This window comes from Nyctereutes procyonoides, unplaced genomic scaffold (assembly GCF_905146905.1).
Source record: "Nyctereutes procyonoides isolate TBG_1078 unplaced genomic scaffold, NYPRO_anot_genome, whole genome shotgun sequence".
In the NCBI taxonomy this organism is placed as follows: Eukaryota; Metazoa; Chordata; class Mammalia; order Carnivora; family Canidae; genus Nyctereutes; species Nyctereutes procyonoides.
The window spans coordinates 38069031-38090509 of NW_026575133.1; the positions used below are offsets into that span (position 1 = coordinate 38069031).

At 49.1% G+C, this 21479-nt stretch overlaps 1 protein-coding gene across 1 annotated transcript in view; it reads left to right on the forward strand.

The window, feature by feature from the left end:
• Positions 1 to 19602, forward strand: part of ASB18 (ankyrin repeat and SOCS box containing 18) — a 61504-nt gene extending 41902 nt beyond the window's left edge. Inside the window, exons 6-7 of the mRNA XM_055300188.1 lie at positions 17392 to 17505; positions 18223 to 19602. Of these exons, the coding sequence (XP_055156163.1) occupies positions 17392 to 17505; positions 18223 to 18408 (300 nt within the window). The 3' untranslated portion in view covers positions 18409 to 19602. The remainder of the gene's footprint in view (positions 1 to 17391; positions 17506 to 18222) is intronic.
• The last annotated feature ends 1877 nt before the right edge of the window (positions 19603 to 21479 follow it).

A 21479-nucleotide genomic window follows, 5' to 3' on the forward strand; every position in this document is an offset into this window, starting at 1 on the left:
TGAAACGAAATGTTCAGTCGGACCACCTGCCTCGCTTATGAGATTAATGAAAGAGCTTGACGCGTTTGCAGATCCCCGTCGTTCAATCCAAACCACCACTCGTGGGAAATAGGCCACTCACCTGAGGTTCTCCTTCCATGGGTTTCAACCGGATGGAGTGGCCGGTTCAGGATCAGGGCGGCGTTGGGACCTCAGCCCCACTCTGCAGGCTTGACTCTGAGCCGGCCTGCCACTTTGTCCACATGGCAGGCCTGTCCTGAAATGACAAAGAGGAAAAGTAAAGCTTGTCCATCAGAGAAAGTATTTCAAAGATGGGAAATGTTTCCAAATGTGGGTTGCAGTAAGAGTTGATCTTCCCAAAAAAAGACTCCATGGAAGGGAAAGATTCCCTTAGGTGTCAAATTGGGGGTGCTCGATTTAAAAATTATCCCGGGACTCACTGATCATGTGCAGGAGACATACCTTGGCCTGGTAAGTTTTGAACAAATGGCTGAAAAGCTTCTGCTTTAGGACAGCGCTCTGGATGGTCTGAAACAGTGAAATGCACACATCTCCCTCAAATGCCAACTTTGCCTCGGAGATGCATGCAGAGTAACGCTTGTGTCTATTAAAACATAGGTGAAAGGGGGGAAAAAAACCACCCGCACGACTCCCCTGGGTGTGTCCTCACCTCACAAACACTGTGACAGGGTTTTTTCTACCCCTCCTAGTATCTTTGAGTTCTCCGTGGCACTCCACTAATGTAGGATTTCAATATGACAGGCTCTTGAATGGGAAGAAACATCAGCATTTTTTTATATATCCTCTAACACTTACCTCTGTAGCCATCATTTACATTGTAATGTGCCCCAATATTAGCGGTCTTAGTTCATCAACTGATAAAATGGAAATGGGACACACCTGCTGCCCCTCCAGTTCATGCCATGTTTGCATTAAATCAAGATGCTCACTTCACCCTTCCTGGCATGAAACTGCATAGGGAAGGAACAAGAAACAAGCAAAACAAATGACTTTACGTGATGGACCAACAGTGAAAATTGGGGGTGCCTGGGTCCCTCAGTCGTTTGAGCGTCTACCTTCGGCTCAGGTCATGCATGATCTCAGGGTCCTGTGGTCGAGGCCCCTACCCCGTTGCATCGGGCTCCCTGCTCTATGAGGAGCCTGCTTTTCCCTCTGCCTCTCTCCTCCACTGGTCCTTTATCTCTCTCAAATAAATAAATACAATCTTTTATTTTTTTAAAAAGTGAGAAAATTTGGGGCCAGTTCTTTAAAAGAAAAAGTCAATATATTTCAGGTGTGACTAGTAACAGTCCTGTGTTAGGCTTGGAATCATGCAGTCTGTGTGATCTTTGTAGACTTCCAAGTCCTAGGTGCAGCCCCATGGACATCATCCCTGGAGACAGGACCTCTAGTGTCTGAACTCGGTCCTCAGAGCTGTAAGAATTACCCTAGCTTGACCTCGAGATGCAGGGCAAGGCTCAGTGCCTCCCCTCTGGGCCTCCAGGGGCTCTATCCTGGGATTTCCCCACACCTGTCAGCGAACAAGTGAATAGAGCATGGTCAGTGGGGGCTGCAGGCTGCAGGGAGGTTTGAATTTGGAGGTTGTTTGTTATAGCAGGGACCAAGAGGCTATGAGAAGTGCTTGGCTCCTGGAAGTGAAAATGAATCTCTCAGCTATTTAACACCATTGGGGAAGGAATTGGAGCTTCCTTGAAATATCTTAATATTTGGAGGTGTTCACAAAAAAGCATTGCCACCATTGTCACACACAGACACACACAGACACACACACACACCTACACACACACGTAGCGCGGTGCCTGCACCTGCAATCCCTCAGTCGGTGTTTGTTGAATGAATGAAGGGGATTTCAGCAACCCCAGGGCACAGGGGCCTGCCAGTTACATCTTGGGGAATGGGGATCCGACTTCTTTACGCTGAAGTCCCCCACACCTCCAGGGGGCATCCACGAAGGACTGCCGATGGGGCCCAAGGCCACCAGTGCTCAGGTCTGGAGCAGGTTTCAAAGGGGAAGGCATTTACCACCAAGCACCCAGCATCCTGTAAACAAAGATCCAAGTGTCCCTGTTCTTGCAGCCCCAGGACAAACAGAGCAAACTCGGGAAATCAGGCAGCAGCGTGTCCCTCCCCCCACCGGGTCCCCGCAAGTGGTCCGCCGGGGAAGGGGTCTAATCGCCACTCTGGACATCAAAGGTACAGACCCAACTCTGCTCAGCAGACTCGGGGAGTGCGCAGCAAACACTGAAACGAGCCACAAAGATGCTCTGCAGGCAAGACTCAGCGCCGTGGCGGGGCGTACACAGAGGCACCAGGGAATGTCACAGAGCACGCCGTCCGTGGGCAGCAGCCGTGCTTTAAATAGATGTAAAGAGACACCCACGGAGCTCAGAATTACTGAGGCAAAGGTTTCACAGCGAGCTTATGACATAAATCACAGCTCCCCCATGCCCAGACAAAGGCACCGTCACCGCGGCAGGCGGACTCGAAGCATCCATCGGAGCCGTGCGCAGTGCTCTGCCCCGAAAATCAAAGTGGTGTCACAGCTTGGGAAGCAAGCATGTTGACAGTGCCAGGCCTTTCTGCCCGGCTGCCCGCTAGTTAACACCGGAGTCAGACGTCGGGGCGCAAGGGCAGGTGCAGGCGGGAGCCAGGTTTGGATTCTGGAAGTTGTCGGATGGGGCCCAGCCTGCGGGAGGGCAGGCAGGAAGGCAGAGAAACACACACCCGGGGACCCAGGCGTGTTGTGCAACTGTCACTAGTTGACCGTGGGCCAGATGCTTGGTCTGGAGTAAAGGGCTTCGCTCACTCTCTCGCTTCTCGTGCCCCTGGCCTGGGCGGCCTAAACCCTCAGACTCGGTGCAGGAGCACGTACTCGTTCAGCAAGCATTGCTAGGAACCCCTGTGCTCGCCATCGGAGTCAGGGTTGAACCTCGGCACGCCTTGGGGCTGCCCTCACGGAGCTGCCAGGAGGACAGCCTTGCTTCAGACAACCACACACCCAATGTGAGGGAGCCATGGCCCCACAGCGACACAGCCCAGGCCCTTGGGGCTGCCCTCACGGAGCTGCCAGGAGGACAGCCTTGCTTCAGACAACCACACACCCAATGTGAGGGAGCCATGGCCCCACAGCGACACAGCCCAGGCCCTTGGGGCTGCCCTCACGGAGCTGCCAGGAGGACAGCCTTGCTTCAGACAACCACACACCCAATGTGAGGGAGCCATGGCCCCACAGCGACACAGCCCAGGCCCTTGGGGCTGCCCTCACGGAGCTGCCAGGAGGACAGCCTTGCTTCAGACAACCACACACCCAATGTGAGGGAGCCATGGCCCCACAGCGACACAGCCCAGCCCAGGCCCTCTAGCTTGAAAGTGCCGAATAGAGGGCCTGACCCAGCTGGGGCTGCAGGTGGGGTGAGAGGCTCCCCCCAAGCCCTTAGTGAGCCCAGACTTTAAAGACTAAAGACTCAGCTGTGTGAAGGAAGGAGGAAGCAACATTCCAGGCAGGAAGAACAGCACAGGCAAATGTCCTGGGGCCGAAGGGGCACTGCCATGGGTGCAGTTGAAAGATGGCCCAGTAGCTAGGAGGAAGCAGCAAGAGGGAGCAAGAGTCAGGGGCCTCAAAGGTTAAGGGTTTTAGCCTTTGTCTTAAGCACAATGGGAACGTATTACATCATTTTAAGCAGGAGACTGTGACGTAACCAAATGAGTATCACGGATGATTTTTCTGCTGAAGTGCAGAGAGCATGCCAGGGTGGGGGACCGGCGGCAAAGCAGACTGCTGTGGCAGTCCGGGTGAGGCACGCACGTAGCTTCAACAAGGCGAGATGAAGGCTGGCAGCGAGAATGACAGATTCTAGAAACATCAGCAGAGCTCAGGTCTTGCCTCGCCTTTGGGGCATTGACTGTGCTGGTAGAATGGACCTCGAGTTTTTGTGTTTTCTTTTTACCTGATTGCAGAATTAGGCAAAGCGACCTCGCAGTGTCCCCCAGTTTCACGAGCTTTTTCGTGGGCGAACCCCAGGGTTGCGGTAGTCAAAAGCCAGACCCCGTTTCCCGTCTGGGCAGAGCTGCGGGTGCCCCCTCCCCAGCGGCAGGGGGAGGCGAGCTCTCGTAAACAGCGCACCTCTGTTTTTCTTGCTCTTGTTTTATTTCTCCATCTACATATAGAGCAATGTGCCTGTGCGATTTTTTTTCCCCTTAATTTTCTTTCTGCCGCCTCATTAGCTGAGGAGAGTGTGCGTGGACCCTAATGACACCAGGATGTCAGGGTAGTGGAGCAGCCGCTTCTCCGCAGACAGCAAGGAGGCAGCGGAGATTTTTAAACTGTGTTGGCATAAAAATAATGAAAGCAGCCAGCTGCCTGGCAAACATGAGGGGGCACAGTGCCGGGGGATCGGGGAGGGCCGGGGAGCCCCAGAGAGGTGGAACAGAGGAGAGACAGGAAATGAATTTCCAGAGACAGGCAATAAGACTTGGTCACAGTCTGTGACCCAGGGAGGAGGGGCCGGGTGGGGGGTGCGTCTGTGGAGGGAGGGCAGCTCCTCCTGGGGGCGGGGGGGGGGGGCTGTGCGGGAGGGGCCTCCCCTTCACATGCAGTCCCCAGGGACCATTTAACATTTTGCAGGGAGAACGGAGAGGGCCAACCGCAGGGTCACTGGCGGGGTGAAGGCGGTGGGGGGGGGGATCTGAAGAAGGGGGAATGGCTTAGACTAGGTCTGGAGGGGCTCCAGCGTGAACCCCTCCTCTTAACGATGTGGTTTCCTCCCGGCACAGAAGGGGGACGATTGACACTAGAGACTGCCATGCTCCAGGAAATGGCATGATAGCGGTGGCTCATGTGAGCCAGAATTATCCACACGTTGGGACACACTGCACAGTGGTGAAGGAGTAAGGTTGGGTGAGGCTCGGGCGGGAAGGCACTTGCCTGCCTGGCCCTCCCTCTGCCCCCCGGTGTCTCTCCTTCTCTAAAGACTGCTTATGTCCCACTCTGAACAGACAAAAAATTGGGACAAAAACAAAAACAAATTTTAGGTAGGGTAGATAGGGGGCCCAGAGATGATCATCCGTACGATGGCAATATGATTACCAGCTTCTAAAGGGCAGCTGTTCCTGTCTTCGTTCTCTAATATCTGCAAAGACAGGCAGGAGGAGGGAAGGGAAGACGGGCAGGATGGGGGAGGAAAAGCAAATCTGCAGCACCAACCAGATGACCTCACGTCTGAGCCAGGGAGCTCGGGCTAATCGGCTGCACTGCCATAAGTTCTCAGGCAATCAGCAGACGTTACAAAAATGTTTTTAAAGTCGACCAGGCAGGAGAGGAGGTCTTTGGAGATGCAATGCAGGCTAGGAGACGCAGCAAAGTGCAGAGGTGGAAATGGAGGAATCCGGGTTGCATAGCAACTGCTAACTCTGCTGGGAAGAGGGTAGGGGAAGAGGCCTCCTGGTGGGGCCACAGTCAGCAGGTGGATGTGGAAGTGGAACAGGGCTGGGCATCGTCCTCGTGAGCCTTCCTCCACTTGGCCTCTCCACCGTCTCCCAGGTGGAATGGGAATGGCACCACCACCAGCTTCCCCTGCATATCGGCAGACCTCATGTCCGGATCTTGCCTTAACCCAAGATGAATAGGGAGATAAATAAATGGATTCACGATGAGGGAAAGGGAGGCAGAAAAACGGAAAACAGGGACAGCATCCAGAGATGAGAAAGGAAGTCCATGCCTCTCATTGGAAGATCCAGAAGGAAATCTGAGAACCCATGTGCCAGGTGTGCCATCATCTACAGAGTGAAAGAAGACAGTCTCTGAGTCCCTCAAACAGAGCCCGTTATGGGGACAAGGCAGTAGGATGATGTGAAGAGGAAGACGGAGGAGACAAGGTTGTAGGTGGTAGGTGGAGAGCACGTGAAGGGAAGCAAAAAGGAGAACTGATTCATAGGAGGAACTGAGCTGGTGATGGAAGCAAGGGAGCTGTGCTGTTGGCACGCGTACCCTCAGATCCACTCCCGGGTGTCCCCCAGCTCTGCTCTGCATGTGGACGGGGTGGGGGCAGCATAGCTGGACCTCTCAAGCTGAGCTCAGAGTCCCTACCGGCCAGCTTCTGCTAAAGGAGACACCGTGGAAAGCTAGGTGTGGAGGGTAAAAGAAGCCAGGGTGTTTCTCCTTCACTTTCTCTGCCTTGGTAGCTTTGCCAGCAACTCCTGCATGTCCAAGGCTCCAGCACCCAACGGCACCCTCATGGTCACAGCCCCCACTTGGCTCCAGCCTCCACTGTATCTCATATAACAAGAAGTGGGGGAGCAAGGATAGGCTTTGGGATTGGTTGTTTCTGTGTCCCCATGATGCCATCAAGGAACCAGATTTTTCCAACCTCAGTGAGTCAGCTTTGTCCTGAGAATGGCTCATCTCTTGGTCATAAGGTGGCTTCCAGTGGGCCAGCCAGCTTCATATCCAATTGTCTTTCTCTGGAAGCCCTGAAGAGGCCCTCCTGTGTTTCGCTGGCCCCAGCTGATGTAAACATGCACTTCCCCAAACCACTGATGGCAAGGGGAATGGATTAAAGGAATCTTTTGGAGTATCGGAAAGTCAACCACAGTGTGTTCACTGCAAAGGAGGGCTAATGTTAAAAGCTCTTCCTAAGTGAAAGAGAAAAAAAACAAAACCAAGAAACTAGAAGAGAGGGGATCCCTCGGTGGCGCAGCGGTTTGGCGCTTGCCTTTGGCCCAGGGCGCGATCCTGGAGACCCGGGATCGAATCCCACATCGGGCTCCCGGTGCATGGAGCCTGCTTCTCCCTCTGCCTGTGTCTCTGCCTCTCTCTCTCTCTCTCTGTGACTATCATAAATAAATAAAAATTAAAAAAAAAGAAAAAAAAAAGAAACTAGAAGAGAAAGTGGTGGTCATGAAGAGCAGAGGGTAGAAAGCTAGCCTACGGAAAAGTGATACTATTGAAGAAGAGCATAGAGCCAATGGATCAGAAATGGTAATCAAAAACATAATAGAAGGGATCCCTGGGTGGTGCAGCGGGTTAGCACCTGCCTTTGGCCCAGGGCACGATCCTGGAGACCTGGGATCGAATCCCACGTCGGGCTCCCGATACATGGAGCCTGCTTCTCCCTCTGCCTGCTTCTCCCTCTGCCTGTGTCTCTGCCTCCCTCTCTCTCTCTCTGTGTGTGACTGTCATAAATAAATAAAAAAAAAATAAATAAAAAAACATAATAGAAGAAAACTTAGCTGCCCTAGAAGTCTTAACTCCTGGAAGTTGAATGGATATTCTCTGCAAATCAGTGATGGGAGACACATTCCTTCTTCTTCTTTTTTTTTTTTTTTAAGATTTTATTTTTAAGTAATCTCTACTCCCAACATGGGACTTGAACTTACAACCCCAAGATCAAGAGTTTCACGCTCTATCAGCCAGGCATCCTAGGAGACACATTCCTATATACGTTCTAGCAAAAGTGTTCTGAAAAAACATGAAAAAGTATTGCAAAGTATCTGAAGAGAAAACAGATTATTCATAAAGTAATAAAACTCAGGCTGGACTCTGATTTCTCTGCTACTATATTATCATAAGACAAGGAAATACCATCTTTAGATCTTTAAAGAAAAAGTTTGGGTGCTAGCCAAGATGGTTTTCATTTTGATGGCAAAAGTAAGATCTTTTTATATATCAGGGGCTCATAAGACTTGCCTTCCATGGGACGCCTGGGTAGCTCAGCAGTTGAGTGTCTGCCTTTAACTCAGGGCGTGATCCCAGGATCGAGTCCCACGTCAGGCTCCTACAGAGAGCCTGCTTCTCCCTCTGCCTATGTCTCTGACTCTCTCTGTCTCTCATGAATAAATAAAATCTTTAAAAAAAAAAAAAAGGTGGGCAGCCCAGGTGGCTCAGTGGTTTAGCACCGCCTTCAGCCCAGGGTGTGATCCTGGAGACCCAGGATTGAGTCCCACGTCAGGCTCCCTGCATGGAGCCTGCTTCTCCCTCGGCCTGTGTCTCTGCCTCTCTCTCTCTCTCTCTCTCTCTCTCTCTCTCTCTGTGTGTGTGTGTGTGTGTCTCTCATGAATAAATAAATAAAATCATTTTTTAAAAAAAAGACCTTCCTAATGCATCAAAAAAAATACTTCTATTTATTTGATTATTTAGTCAACAAATATTTATTGAGCACCAACCATGTGTCAGCAACATACTAGGTGCTTTGGATACATGAGTGGACAGTTCGGGGGGGGGGGGAAATATTTCTGCCTTCATAGCACTTACATTCTAATGGGAAGACAAGCTTTAAACAATGAGCATAATAAATGGGCCAATAAAGTGATAAGGACTAGAGAGAGAGAGAAAGTGGGGGTGAAGGGGGGCAGTTGCAGTTTTAAGCTCAGTAGCTAGGGTGGGTGGCTTTGGCTCAAGACTTGAGAGAGGTGAGGGCATGGGCATTTCAGGGGTCCAGGGGAGAAGGGACCAGCCGACCCAGTATGCAGCCTGAGGCCAGAGTGGGCCTGACCTGTGTGCAGAACAAGGGGATCAGTATGGCTGATGGTGGAGAGAGCTGGTGACAGTAGGAGATGAGACCAGAGGTGGAGGAGAGGCACAGATGATGTGGGGCCTTGGAGGGCACCGCCACGAATTTGGCCATCAGAGGGGTTTGAGCAGAGTGGCAGGACCTGACTGACATTTGATGGGGACCCTCTGGCCTCTGTGCTGAGGAAATATGTCAGGAGGAGGAGTGCGGAAGTAGAGGGACGACTTAGGAGGCTGTTGCCAGGATCCACGTGAGGGGTGCTGGCGGCGAACACAAGGGAGAGGCTCTGATTCTGGATGTTTTTTGGAGGTGGAGCCACCAGGATATCTTGGCAGATCGGATGTGCGATTGGAGAGAAAGAGACGAGTCAAAGATGACTCCAAGGCATTCAGCCTGAGGGGCTGGGAAGATGGATTTGCTGTCAGCTGAGCTGGGAAGGTTGTGGGTTGTGGGTAGAATAAGAACTTGGGGGTTGTTTTGATACCAAGTAAGCAGTTGGCTCTTCCAGCCCAGAACTTGAGGAAAGGATCTGACGGACCTGCAGATACATTTTGAGCACTGGTGGCATGTGGATGGTATTTATTGATTTTTAGTCAAGTATAATTAACACCCAGTGTTATATTGGCCTCAGGTGTACGATAGAGTAGATTTTACAATTCTGTACATTCCTCAGAGCCCATCACGATGAGTGTACCCTTAATCCCCTTCACCTACTTCACCCATTGCCTGCCCTCCCCTCTGGAAACCACCAGTTTGTTCTCTAGAGCTAAGGGTCTGGGTTTTTGTTTGTCTCTTTTCTTCTTTGTTATGTGTTGTGTTTCTTAAATTCCACCTATAGTGAGATAATATGGTATGTTGACTTATTTCACTCAGCATGATACAATCCAGCTCCATCCATGTTGTTGCCAATGGCAAGACTTCCACCTTTTGGGGTTTTTTAAAGATTGTATTTATTTATTTATTTATTTATTTATTTATTTATTTATTTATTATTCATGAGAGACCCAAAGAGAGAGGTAGAGACACAGGCAGAGGGAGAAGCAGGCACCCCTCGTGGAGCCCAATGCAGGACTCAATCCCAGGACCCCGGGATCACACCCTGAGCTGAAGGCAGGTGCTCAACCACTGAGCCACCCAGGCACCGGACTTCCATCTTTTTTATGGCTGAGCAACATTCCGTTGTGCACGTGTACCACATCTTCACCTACGGATGGTCCTTAAAGCCAGGAGACTGGATGGGACCACTGGGAAGTGAAAATACACAGGAAAAGAAGAGGAAGGAGAGCTGGTTAAGGGGTGTTCCAATGTCAAGAAGAGAGAGAGATGAGAAGACCACCAAGGAAACGAGGAGTCAGTGAAGGAGGTGGAATGAGAGCATGGCTTCCTGGACATGAAGTGAGGAACATGTCACAGAGATGTGGCCGACCCAGCCTGGCCAAGGCAGAGCACTGACCACCCGAGGTAGCAGCCATCAGTGCTCTTAGCCAGGGCAGGCTGCTGAAGGCCGGCGGGATGGAAGAGGTGAAGGGAAAGCCCATCCCAAGGATGGGAAACTCAAGCCTGCAGATGCCCTCAACTCCACCTCCTAACGGTCTCTCGGGATCTTCCTCCTCTCTCCATCCTGGTGGCCGCCAGCTGAGTTTTGGCTACCGCCCATCCGTCCTAGGCTGTGGAAATGTCCCCTGGGCTGGCCTCCCAGCCTCCAATATTGCCCCGGAAATTGTTCTCAACGCTGTAGCCATGGTGATGCTTCGGAAATTAGAATCTGATCCTGTCACTCCCCGAGGTGCAGTCCCCCAGGGCTCCCCTGTGTCCTCAAGGTCATGTCCGCCAACATTTTCAGCTCCTGCTCACCTCCAGGTTTGGTCACTGTTTTCTCCACCTGGAACACTCTTGTCCTCAGAACCCTCCATACTTTTGTGACTCCTCCTTCTTAGCCAGGTCTTGGGTCCAATGTCATGTCCTGCAGAAATCTTCCCCTGACCAACTCACCACCCATAGCAAATCCATATCCGACTTAGGTACCATTTCTAGTACGTTGTGATTCCCCCACCATGACACTGTGGCACCTGTTTTCTATTGTCATTTTCTTTTATTTGAGACAGTAAAATTCTGTGAAGGCAGAGCTTGCCACTGTATCATGTGGATGTAACAATGTCCCCAACTTCTGGTAGGAGTTTGGTAAATATCTGGGATGCATGGCTTCCTGGATGGGGGTGAGCATACCACCCAGTGAAAGAGAAATAACTTTAGTAGTTAAAAAGGAAGGTTGTAAAACTAAATGCTACTACCAAAAATTATTTCTGAAGGAGATACATAACATAAAATACAATCTTGTAATAATGGTAATCCGGGACTAAAACTCTAGATGTTATTTTTTTAATATTTTATTTATTTATTCATGAGAGACACAGAGAGAGAGGCAGAGACACAGGCAGAGGGAGAAGCAGGCTTCATGCAAGGAACCCGATGTGGGACTCGATCCCGGGACTCCAGGATCACGCCCTGGCCAAAGGCAGGTGCTAAACTGCTGAGCCACCCAGGCATCCTAACTCTAGATGTTATTAAGGAAAGAGAAGAATTGGTTATGAGAGGAACAGGAGAGTAGAGACAATGCCATGTCTAGAACACGAAAGATACAGTGTTGATGTTTAGGAAAGATAAGCCATTATTTTTTATTTTGAAGGTAACCACCTACTGGTGGTTTGGAAGGATACACACTTCCAAAATGTAAAAATACAAACCTGTGAAATAGAAATCAGACAACAAAAGAAATGAGCATAAAAAACCATAAAGAATAAAATGAGGGGCACCTGGGTGGCTCAGTTTGTTGAGCATCTGCCTTCAGCTCAGATTGTAATCTCAGGGTCCCGGGTTCGAGTCCCACATCAGGCTCCCTGCAGGGAGCCTGCTTCTCCCTCTTCCTATGTCTCTGCTTTTCTCTGTGTATCTCTCATGAATAAATAAATAAAATCTTTTTTAAAAAATAGTTATATAATTGCAGAATAGTTAAGAAAGACAGAACACTGTGCCTCAAAACGTATGGCTATGACCATACCCGTGTTCAAAGGAAAATCCACACCATTTTAAAAGTTGCTTGTATTATGACTCGGAGGGAAAAAATGTTACTAAACTAACTGAGCAGTCAATCCAAGGAGGCAGAAAGAAACAGGCAAAGGAATTAATAACAGTAAATGCAAAAATTAATGGATTAGATTATTTTAGGGGTGCCTGGGTGGCTCAGTCGGTTAAACTTCTGCCTTCAGTTCAGGTCATGATCTCAGGGTCCTGGGATAGAGCCCCTCATTGGGGTTCTGTCTCTCTCAAAATAAATAAGTAAAATCTTTTTTTTTAAGATTTTATTTATTCATGAGATACACGGAGGGTGAGAGAGGCAGAGACACAGGCAGAGGCAGAAGCAGGCTCCATGGGGGGAGCCCGACATGGGACTCAATCCCGGGGCTCCAGGATCAGGCCCTGGGCCGAACGCAGGCGCCAAACTGCTGAGCCACCCAGGGACCCCAGTAACATCTTTTTTTAAAAAAGTTTAGAATATTTTAAGAGAGAACTGGTCAACAAAAGCCAATGGGGGATTCCTTGAAAAAACAAATTAAAGAAATTCCAGCAAGAGTAAACAAGGAAGAACGTTAAAAATACAATTATAGTGAATTTCAAATGAAAAAAGATGCTTACTCCTCAATATAGTGGGGGTATCTCCCCATCCAGATTTACTCTCCATCTGCTTGGACACATTGAGAAGGTTCTGGGCCCTCTGTCTTCCTGGATTTCACCAATACAGTCTCCAGAAGACAGCACGCAAAGGGGCATGAAGTCAGAGGGTGTCTCCACATGGGCCCCTCACTGCCTCAGGCTGGTTGCATGTCCCCAACCCAAGGTCACTACTCGGTTTTTTTTGTTTTTTTTTTTTTTTAATTTATGATAGTCACACACACAGAGAGAGAGGCAGAGACACAGGCAGAAGGAGAAGCAGGCTCCATGTATCGGGAGCCCGACGTGGGATTTGATCCCGGGTCTCCAGGATCACGCCCTGGGCCAAAGGCAGGCGCCAAACCGCTGCGCCACCCAGGGATCCCCCAAGGTCACTACTCCTGATAGCCCACCCAACTCTCCAATCTTCAGGCCCAGAGATGGAAATACCTGTGCTTCCAGCTCCACTTTAGTCCACTGTACCTTGACATTGCCTGTACTCACACCTGGCTAAACAGCCCCTGTATCAATAAAATAGAATAAAATAAAATAATAAAAATCAATAAAAAACTTTAAAAAATTATCCTGGAGCAATCCTATATCAACATGTCATCTGTTTCCTACTGGAACCCTGATGGATACATATGCAATGCTAAATTTGTTTAAAATGAAGATTGTTGCCATTTGCAACAACATGGATGGATCTAGAGACTGTAATGCCAAGTGAAATAAGTCAGTCAGAGAAAGACAAATGCTATATATATGATCTCACTCGTATGTAGCGTCTAAGAAACAACAACAAATGAACAAAGAAGAAAGGAGACAAACCAAGAGACAAAACCCCTAACTATAGAAAACAAACTGGTGGTGAGCAGCGGGCAGGTGGGGGGAAGGGTGGAAGAGTTGATGAGGATTAATAGAATAATTATCATGATGAGCGCTGAGTAATGTATAGAATTGTTCAGTCACCATACTGTACACCTGAAACTAATATAACACTGTATATTAACTATACAGGAATTAGATTTTTTAAAAAATGAATAACATAGGGATCCCTGGGTGGCTCAGTGGTTTAGCGCCTGCCTTCGGCCCAGGGAGTGATCCTGGAGTCCCAGTATCCAGTCCCACATCGGGCTCCCTGCATGGAGCCTGCTTCTCCCTCTGCCTGTGTCTCTGCCTCTCTCTCTCTCTCTCTCTCTCTCTCTCTCTCTCTCTCTGTCTCATGAATAAATAAATAAATAAATAAATAAATAAATAAATAAATAAATAAATAAATAAAAAATGAATAACATAAAATTAAGATTGTTTTCCAGGGAAATATGGATTTAAAATTGATTCAAGAAGAATTCAAGGGATGCCTGGCTGGTTTAGTCAGTGAAGCATGTGACTCTCGATCTCAAGGTTGTGACTTCAAGCCCCACATTGGGCATAGAGATTACTTAAAAATAAAATCTTTTTTAAAAAAGGAAGAAATCAGGGTGCCTGCGTGGCTCATTCGGTTAAGCATCTGCCTTGGGCTCAGATCATGATCTCAGGGTCCTGGGATTGAGACCCACATCAGGCTCCCTGCTCAGCAGGGAGTCTGCTTCTCTCTCTCCTTCTGCTGCTTCCCTGCTATGCTCTTTCTCTCTCTCTCTCTCTCTCTCTCATCTCTATCTCTCAAATAAATAAATAGAATCCTAAAAAAAGAAGAAGAAAAAATCAAAACAAAATAGACCAATAATCATGGAAGGAAGTGAAATTATCAAATTATTACATGCGGCTTAAGGCCAGGCTTAGACAATGTTAATTAAATGCAAGATCTGTTGTGCCTTCTTAATTCCAATAAGTATGTACTTGTAAAATCTTCCAGGATGTTAAAAAGATAGAAATTTTCTAAATTGACTAGTTGACATAAAGTGATACTAAAACCTAACAAAAGTAGCTTAAAAAATGAAATGACAAACCACATTTAGTTCTTAAATACAGAAATCTTAGCAAATTGAACCTACCATTTTATGTGGAATAGTAAAAGAGAGTCTGTGCCATGAAGACAAAAATGGGTCAATATAAGGAAATCCTGTATGAACTTGGTTAGAAAAAGGCAAAAAAAATACAATTAATACAATTAAATCCTTAAATTTGTAGTAATTTTTAAGATTAGAAATATACTTCCTTAATTTAGAATAGACTATCTATCTGAAACTAATATCCAAGGTTATATTTATGGCAAAACATTAGAGATAATCTTATTAAAATTAGGAATAAGATAATGATGCCTGCTATCAATATTGTTATTTAACATTGAATTTTAGGGGCCCCAGGCTCATTCAGTTAAGCATCCAACTCTTGGTTTTGGCTCAGGTCATGATCTCAGGGTCCTGAGATGAAGCCCCTGGTCGGGAGGGAATCTACTTGAAGACTCTCTCCCTGTGCCCCCTCCCCACTCACAGTCTCTCTCTCTCTCTCTCTCTCTCTCTCTCTCCCTAAAGTAAATAAATCTTTAACATTGGACTTTATAGCTCTGGTCAATGTAATAGGACAAGAAAAATAAATGTGAAATATTTATACAAAGAGAAGAAAATGCTATCATTTGCAAAAATGACTATCTGACTGAAAAATAATATATTTACAAATCAATGCAAAAAAAATGAAAAACTGAGCCAAAGATGTAATTTAGCACTTTACAAAGGAAGACAAATGGTCGACCAAAACAAGAGTAAATATGCCATATTGTAATTCGGGTAGGGGGGAAAGAGGCACTCTCTTTTCTTTTTTTTTTTAAGATTTTATTTATTTATTCATGAGAGACACACACAGAGAGAGAGAGAGAGAAGAGGCAGAGACACAGGCAGAGGGAGAAGCAGGCTCCATGCAGGGAGCCCGACGTGGGACTCGATCCCGGGTCCCCAGGATCAGGCCCTGGGCTGAAGGCAGCGCTAAACCGCTGAGCCATCCAGGCTGCCCAGAGAGGCACTCTCATACTCAGTTCTTCATAAAGTGCAACCATTTACAGACTCACAATCTGACAGAATGTTTTAGAACCTTTAAAATGGACTTACGTCTTGACCCCACATTTCTACTTCCAGGAATTCAGTGTCAGAAGAGGATAGAATCATCTTATTATCTAAATAAGAATGGTTGGGGGCAGAAAGAGACAGAATTATATTCGAGAGTGTTCATTGTATATAACACTAGTTTACAATAGTCATTTCATTGAATACATTATAATATATTCATAAAATAAAATATATGGCCCCGAAATGATGTTGAAGTGCTCGTTCATAATTTCTGAATTCTTCACAATTGATTTTTTTTAAAGATTTTATTTATTTAGTCATGAGAGACACAGAGAGAGAGGCAGAGACACAGGCAGAGGGAGAAGCAGGCTCCCTGCAGGGAGCCCCATGTGGGACTCGATCCCGGGACCCTGGGGTCACAACCTGAGCTGAAGGCAGATGCTCAACCACTGAGCTATCCAGGCGCCCCTTCACAATTGATTTTGCGGGGACAAAAATCAAGTTTCAAAATAATAGGCAAAACATTAGCCCTCTTTTACTGTATATATTAATTTTGTCTAAATGCGTAAAACGTGAGTACACACAAAATGCTAATAGTGCTTATCTCTAAGCAAAGAGATATTAATTTCCTGCTTTATTTTAATATCTTTTTAAAGGGATTTCATATCCAAAGGAAGCTTGGCCAGTTGTGAATGGAGCAACCATACTGAGTGATTTAGATCGTTCTTCTATTTCTGTTCAGAGAGCCCCAGTGAGCTCAGCTGATGGCTCTGCCTGTTAATTGTCCGCTTAGATATTTGGTGCCTGATCTTAAGAAAATTGCTTAATCTCAGTTTTCTCAATGAAGAAATACTAAGAATAATTTTAACAACACTTGGTAAATCTTAAACCTCAAAAACAGAAGACTATGAAGTTGCCCTGCCCCTCCCCAAAATCAGATCTGAATTTGATCCATCTTCCAAGTCCAAACACTAATTTACAAAAAGCAGAAGAAGAACATCGTGTTCCAAAACCCTACAGGAATACGGTGAGCAAAATCCCAACACAGAGGAACTCTGTGGGACAAATAACCTCCTGTGTTTTGTTGCCTCCTGGGACAAATAACCCAGTTTCTTCAACAAATAAGTAACATGACACAAAAAAAGTGAGTGATCTGATCATATCAACCAATCTCAACCCTGCTGGCTTTCTTTGGGTTCTCATTCAAAGAACCTTTTTGGTTTTTTTTTTTATATATATATTGGCATTTAAGAGAAATTTGTGAATTTAAACACTGGCCATATATTAGATGATGCTAAGAAACTTGTTAATTCCTCAAGTCTTATAATGATGTGTTTCTCCTAAAGTGCCCCATGAGAGTCTCACTGAAATATTTATAGATTAAATGACAGGATACATTGCATTGGTCTTAAAATAATATGGGGGGTGGCGGTGAAGGGCTGTGGGATGGGGCAGGACTGGCCATGGGCTGATGGTGGGTACTTGGAGGTCATCATACCATCCGGCCTACTTTTGTGCTCATTGACATTCACCATCCCAAGAAACGTATTTTTTTAAAAAGCAAATAGTGCTCTCATCTTCATGATGAAACTGACGAACCTAAACTTGTACAATTTGCTAATAGGAAAACCGGAATCCTTGGCCAGTGGGGACTGGAAATAAGATAGAGAGGCCAAGCCAGGGGGAAATTTGACAACAAAGCAATTCTCCCTCCGTGTCCTGACATATTAGAAAGTTGACATGAGAAATGGTGAGCACCATCCTTGGACCAAACTGCCCCCTACACCTGGCCCCCAGCAGAACCTCCTTCCTTTGCTCTGGACAGCCGTCCAGGGGCCAGGAGAGCCCAGGGAGGTGTAGGCACACGGCCCCTGGGCCTGTGAATGAGCAGGCACGGTGCCCAGACTTGGGATGTGCAGCCGTCCCCACACTAGGCAGGCCCCTTCCCAGAGCGCCCACTCGTGCTTGTCTGGGAGCTAACTCCATGGCCCTGCTGTCCTCATACAGTGAGGGCTGTTGTTCCCCATGTGGCATCGTGAGGTCCCACAGCCAGAAGGTGACAGAAGGGAGACCCCCACACACCCACATATCTGCGGGCCCTTTCCCTACCTGGACCCCAAACCCAGTAAGCTTGGTGTCCCACCGCTTCCACCCAGGTGCTGAAGACCTGCGCGCCGGCCCCCACAGTTATTGAGACTCTCTTCAACTCCTACCCTCAGCTCCGCGTATCCGAGTCCTGGAGGGAAGTGATTCCTGAGGAAGTATTTCAGGTAAGGGAGCCTCCCGTCCCTGCAGCCCCGCTGTGTTTCTGCTCCTGTGTGCCCGTCCGCCCAGGGTGGCGGGAAGCGCAGAGCACCTGAGGAAGGGCACGGAGAGGGCGAGTGCAGGTGTGTGTGAGTATTGCTGCCTCGCTTCTGGAGGAATCACGCAGCCAAGAGCTGTTGTTACGCTCGGGGTGCTGTTGGCTGCAAGGAGCAGGACCCCGACCCTCACTCGGCTGGAGGAACGTCAGACCTTGAGTAACGCCCCCATCCCGCTGGAGAAGGGTGGACGCAGGGAGCACCTGAGCCCACAGGCTCTGCTCCTGTGTGTCCTCTCCCCACCCACCCCAGAGCCTAGATGTGGCCGAGGCAGCGGCAGGCACCTCACAGGGACCCAACAGAGTCTGCAGTCACTGTCGATTAAGAAACAGGGAGGGCCTTTTATCCCCCCAGAAGCCTCCAGAAGACTTCCCCTCGTGTCTCATTCACTTGAGTCGGGGCTTATTGCGCAACAGCAGATGCACTGGGCGGCGCGGGGAGCAAAGCGGGATGGGAGATGACCCGTATGGGCTGTCTCCCCACCCAAGACGGGCTTCCCTTGGACCCCACGGGAAGTGCGCCTCCCAACACTATGCGCACCCTCTCAGTGGAGGGCGCTGCTTGCCTGGGGCCTTGGGGCCGTGGGGCCCAGCACCTGAGTTTACACCCCATCTGCCTTCCTTCCAGATGCACCAGGCCTTCTACCAGTCCTTCTTTGCCTTGGCCCACACCCCGCGCTGTCTACAGCATCTCTGCCGCTGTGCCATCCGGAAATTATTCGGCAAGAAGTGCTTTCACCTCGTGCCCCTGTTACCGTTGCCAGAGTCCCTGCAAAATTACCTCCTTTTGGAACCAGAGGGTGTTTTGCACTGAAAACCAGAGCGTTGGGACCAAGGCTCCGGATCTCACTGCTGCCCTCCGCGGAGGCTTGTGCGGAGGCAAGCCCGTGGGGACGAGGGGCAGACCCGGAGGGCACCTCCCACGGCCCCTGGTGGTCGCACAGACCCCGCTGAGCCTCCCGGGCACTTTGGGAGGGAAAGAGTAATACAAGGCCTTTCTGCCTCTCAGGGTTGCTTGCAAGGCTCGAGGTTGTGACACCCTAGTACTTGTATCGGAAGGTACTCTTCGACAGAAGCTGAACTAAAAGGTACCCCTGTTTTCCCTGCATGGGCTACCAGCATCCATGCTGCCCCCCAGCCTGCAGACTCTCTGCCTCTCAGGAACACCCCACCCCTCCTGGAGCCTGGCCACCTAGAAAGGCTCTGTCCCCAGCACATGTCCACACTGAGAGAGGACACCTATTCCCGTAACAGGGACACGCCCCCCCCCAGGAGCCCCCTGGTGCTTCCCAGCACATTACAGTACAGAACTCCCTAAAGGACATCAGGGGGGATGGCAAGCCCGACGTTGTGATCCCTTGTGAGTCTTCTCTCTGACACCCTCACCAAACCCCAGCTGATTCGGCTGTGGCCAGCAGTCCAGGAAGCCAGACGCTGGGAAGAGACAGGTTGGTAGAGGTTGGCCATCAGCCCAGCCTGAGCATCACATACAAGAGCGATGTTCTGAGGGTCAAGGACTGTATAGACCATGTCTTTCCTTTTCTGTATTCTGGTGCTTTGATACCTGGGACCTTGCTCACCCTGGAGGGACTGTCCCCACTCAGGGTAAGCCAATTCCTAGAGACAACAAACAACTCACCCTCAAACATGCTTTTCAAATGCAAACCAACCAATCCAGAGCTCACACCCCCAACCACCTCCTTCACTGGGCTGTCCGAGTTGCACTACTAACCACCTCTCCTAACTACTAACCACCTGTCATAACTGTCCTGGGGCCCGGTGCCAGACAGGTGGGGACAGCCCTGATACCTCAGAGCCTGCTGAAGTTATTCAGACTAGCTGATCCTAAGCCCGATTATCCTGCCTGGTCGTTCCTTCCCTGGAAAACACAATAATGGCTTCTGTCCCCATCCCCTCCCCCAACCTCCTAAGCAACCCTGGTGCTTCCCCATGTCCCCCCATGGTACCGTGTGCCCCTTCTCTTGGGAATGGTGAGTAATAAACTATCTTTTCAATGGCAGTTGTCTCTTGATCTGTTGGCCTTACCAGACCTCAAAGTTTCTATTAATATCCCTTATTTTTTTAGAGAGAAAGCGTGAATGGGGGAGGGGCAGAGAGACAATTTTAAGCAGACTCCACACTCAGTGCAGAGCCCAACAGGGGGGTCAGTCTCATGACCCTGAGATCATGACCTGAGCCAAAATCAAGAGTCGGGCGCTTAACTGACTAAGGCACCTAGGAACCCCTACCCCTAGAATAAGAACTCATGATGATCATCCTCTGAGGATGAGCAGTGAGTCCAGTTTTGCACTTTGAGCGAGCACCAGGTGCTGCTTAGACAAACCTAGCAGGGCGGGCCGGGGCGGGCTGTGCCTCCCATTGTCTCAGGCTGAAGGTGTGCAGGCCGGCGACCCCTGCGGCACAGGTAGGATATTGCGTGCACCATAACGAAGCCTACAGAGGAGGTGGAAAGGGGCCCAGACGGGACCTACCCCCAGTGAGGGCAGACATCCTGGAGTGGGGAGCGAGCTGAGCCTTGATTTTAACACAGTGGGCCAAGAGGGTGATAGGACCACATCCCCTAGCACCTTCAGCTGACCCACCCTTTTTTTTTTTAAGATTTTATTTTTATGGGATCCCTGGGTGGCGCAGCGGTTTAGCGCCTGCCTTTGGCCCGGGGCGTGATCCTGGAGACCCCGGATCGAATCCCACGTCGGGCTCCCGGTGCATGGAGCCTGCTTCTCCCTCTGCCTGTGTCTCTGCCTCTCTCTCTGTGTGTGTGTGTGTGTGTGTGTGACTATCATAAATAAATAAAAATAAAAAAAAAAAGATTTTATTTTTATTTGAGAGAAAGAGAGTGGGGAGGGGCAGAGGGAGAGAGAGAGAGAAAATCTCAAGCAGACGCCCTGCTGAGCGTGGATCCCAATGTGAGGCTCGATCTCCTGACCCTGAGATCATGACCTGAGCTGAAACCAAGAGTCAGACGCTTAACCAACTGAGCCACCCAGGTGCCCCCTGCCCACCTCCTGCCCTTTAAGACAAAACAACTCACCTGACCTAGAAAAGGCCTGTGTACACATGGCTTCGGGACTCTTCACACCCCCACCCAGGCCGATGGCAACATGCAGGAAGGTATAGGGCGTGATGGGGGGACAGAGATTCATCCTCCTGGAGGGGAGAGTCCCCATGCTTTGGCAACTGGAAAGAAGAAAGGACGGGACAGCATGGGGCAGATTGGGAGGGCCTTGGCTTCCAGACTAAGGATTCTGAACTCCACCAGAGGAGCCATAAGGATCCACCCAGCAGGTGAGTGATGTGGTCACAGCGGGACTCTGGGGAGATTGCTTTGTCCTGGAGAGGCATGCAGCACGCCGCAGGACAGGCGGGAGCCCACCGTGACCCCTGAGATGGGGCCGCCCCCAATCAAGAACAGTTACTTAACACATATCGAATGTCATCTGCTCAGCTGGAAGGTACAAGTATCTGCACCCCTCTTGTTGGGTCAGAATTTAGTGAGAGACCTGATGGGAGGCAGGCAGGGCTTCTCCAGTTTGAGAAGGATCTTGTTGAATTGCAGATTCGGACTCTGGAGGTCTGGGGTGGTGTCCCCACTGAGTGCAGAGATAGAAAAGCCCCAGGTCCAGAGCCAGCCCAGCATAGGAACTCAATAAATAGTTCCTTCTGTTGTTATGATTACACTATTTTGAGAAGAAAATGGCCAGATAAAGAGGTAAGAAGTGGAAAAGCAAAGTCATGTTATTGATAAGAACAAAGAAGAAGGGCCAGAGTACAGGGTAGGTGAGAGAGGGAGCCCTGTCCTCACTGCATTTTGCAAACGACAACCTGAGCAGATGTGCTGTCCTGACAGGACGGAGCCTTCGGCCA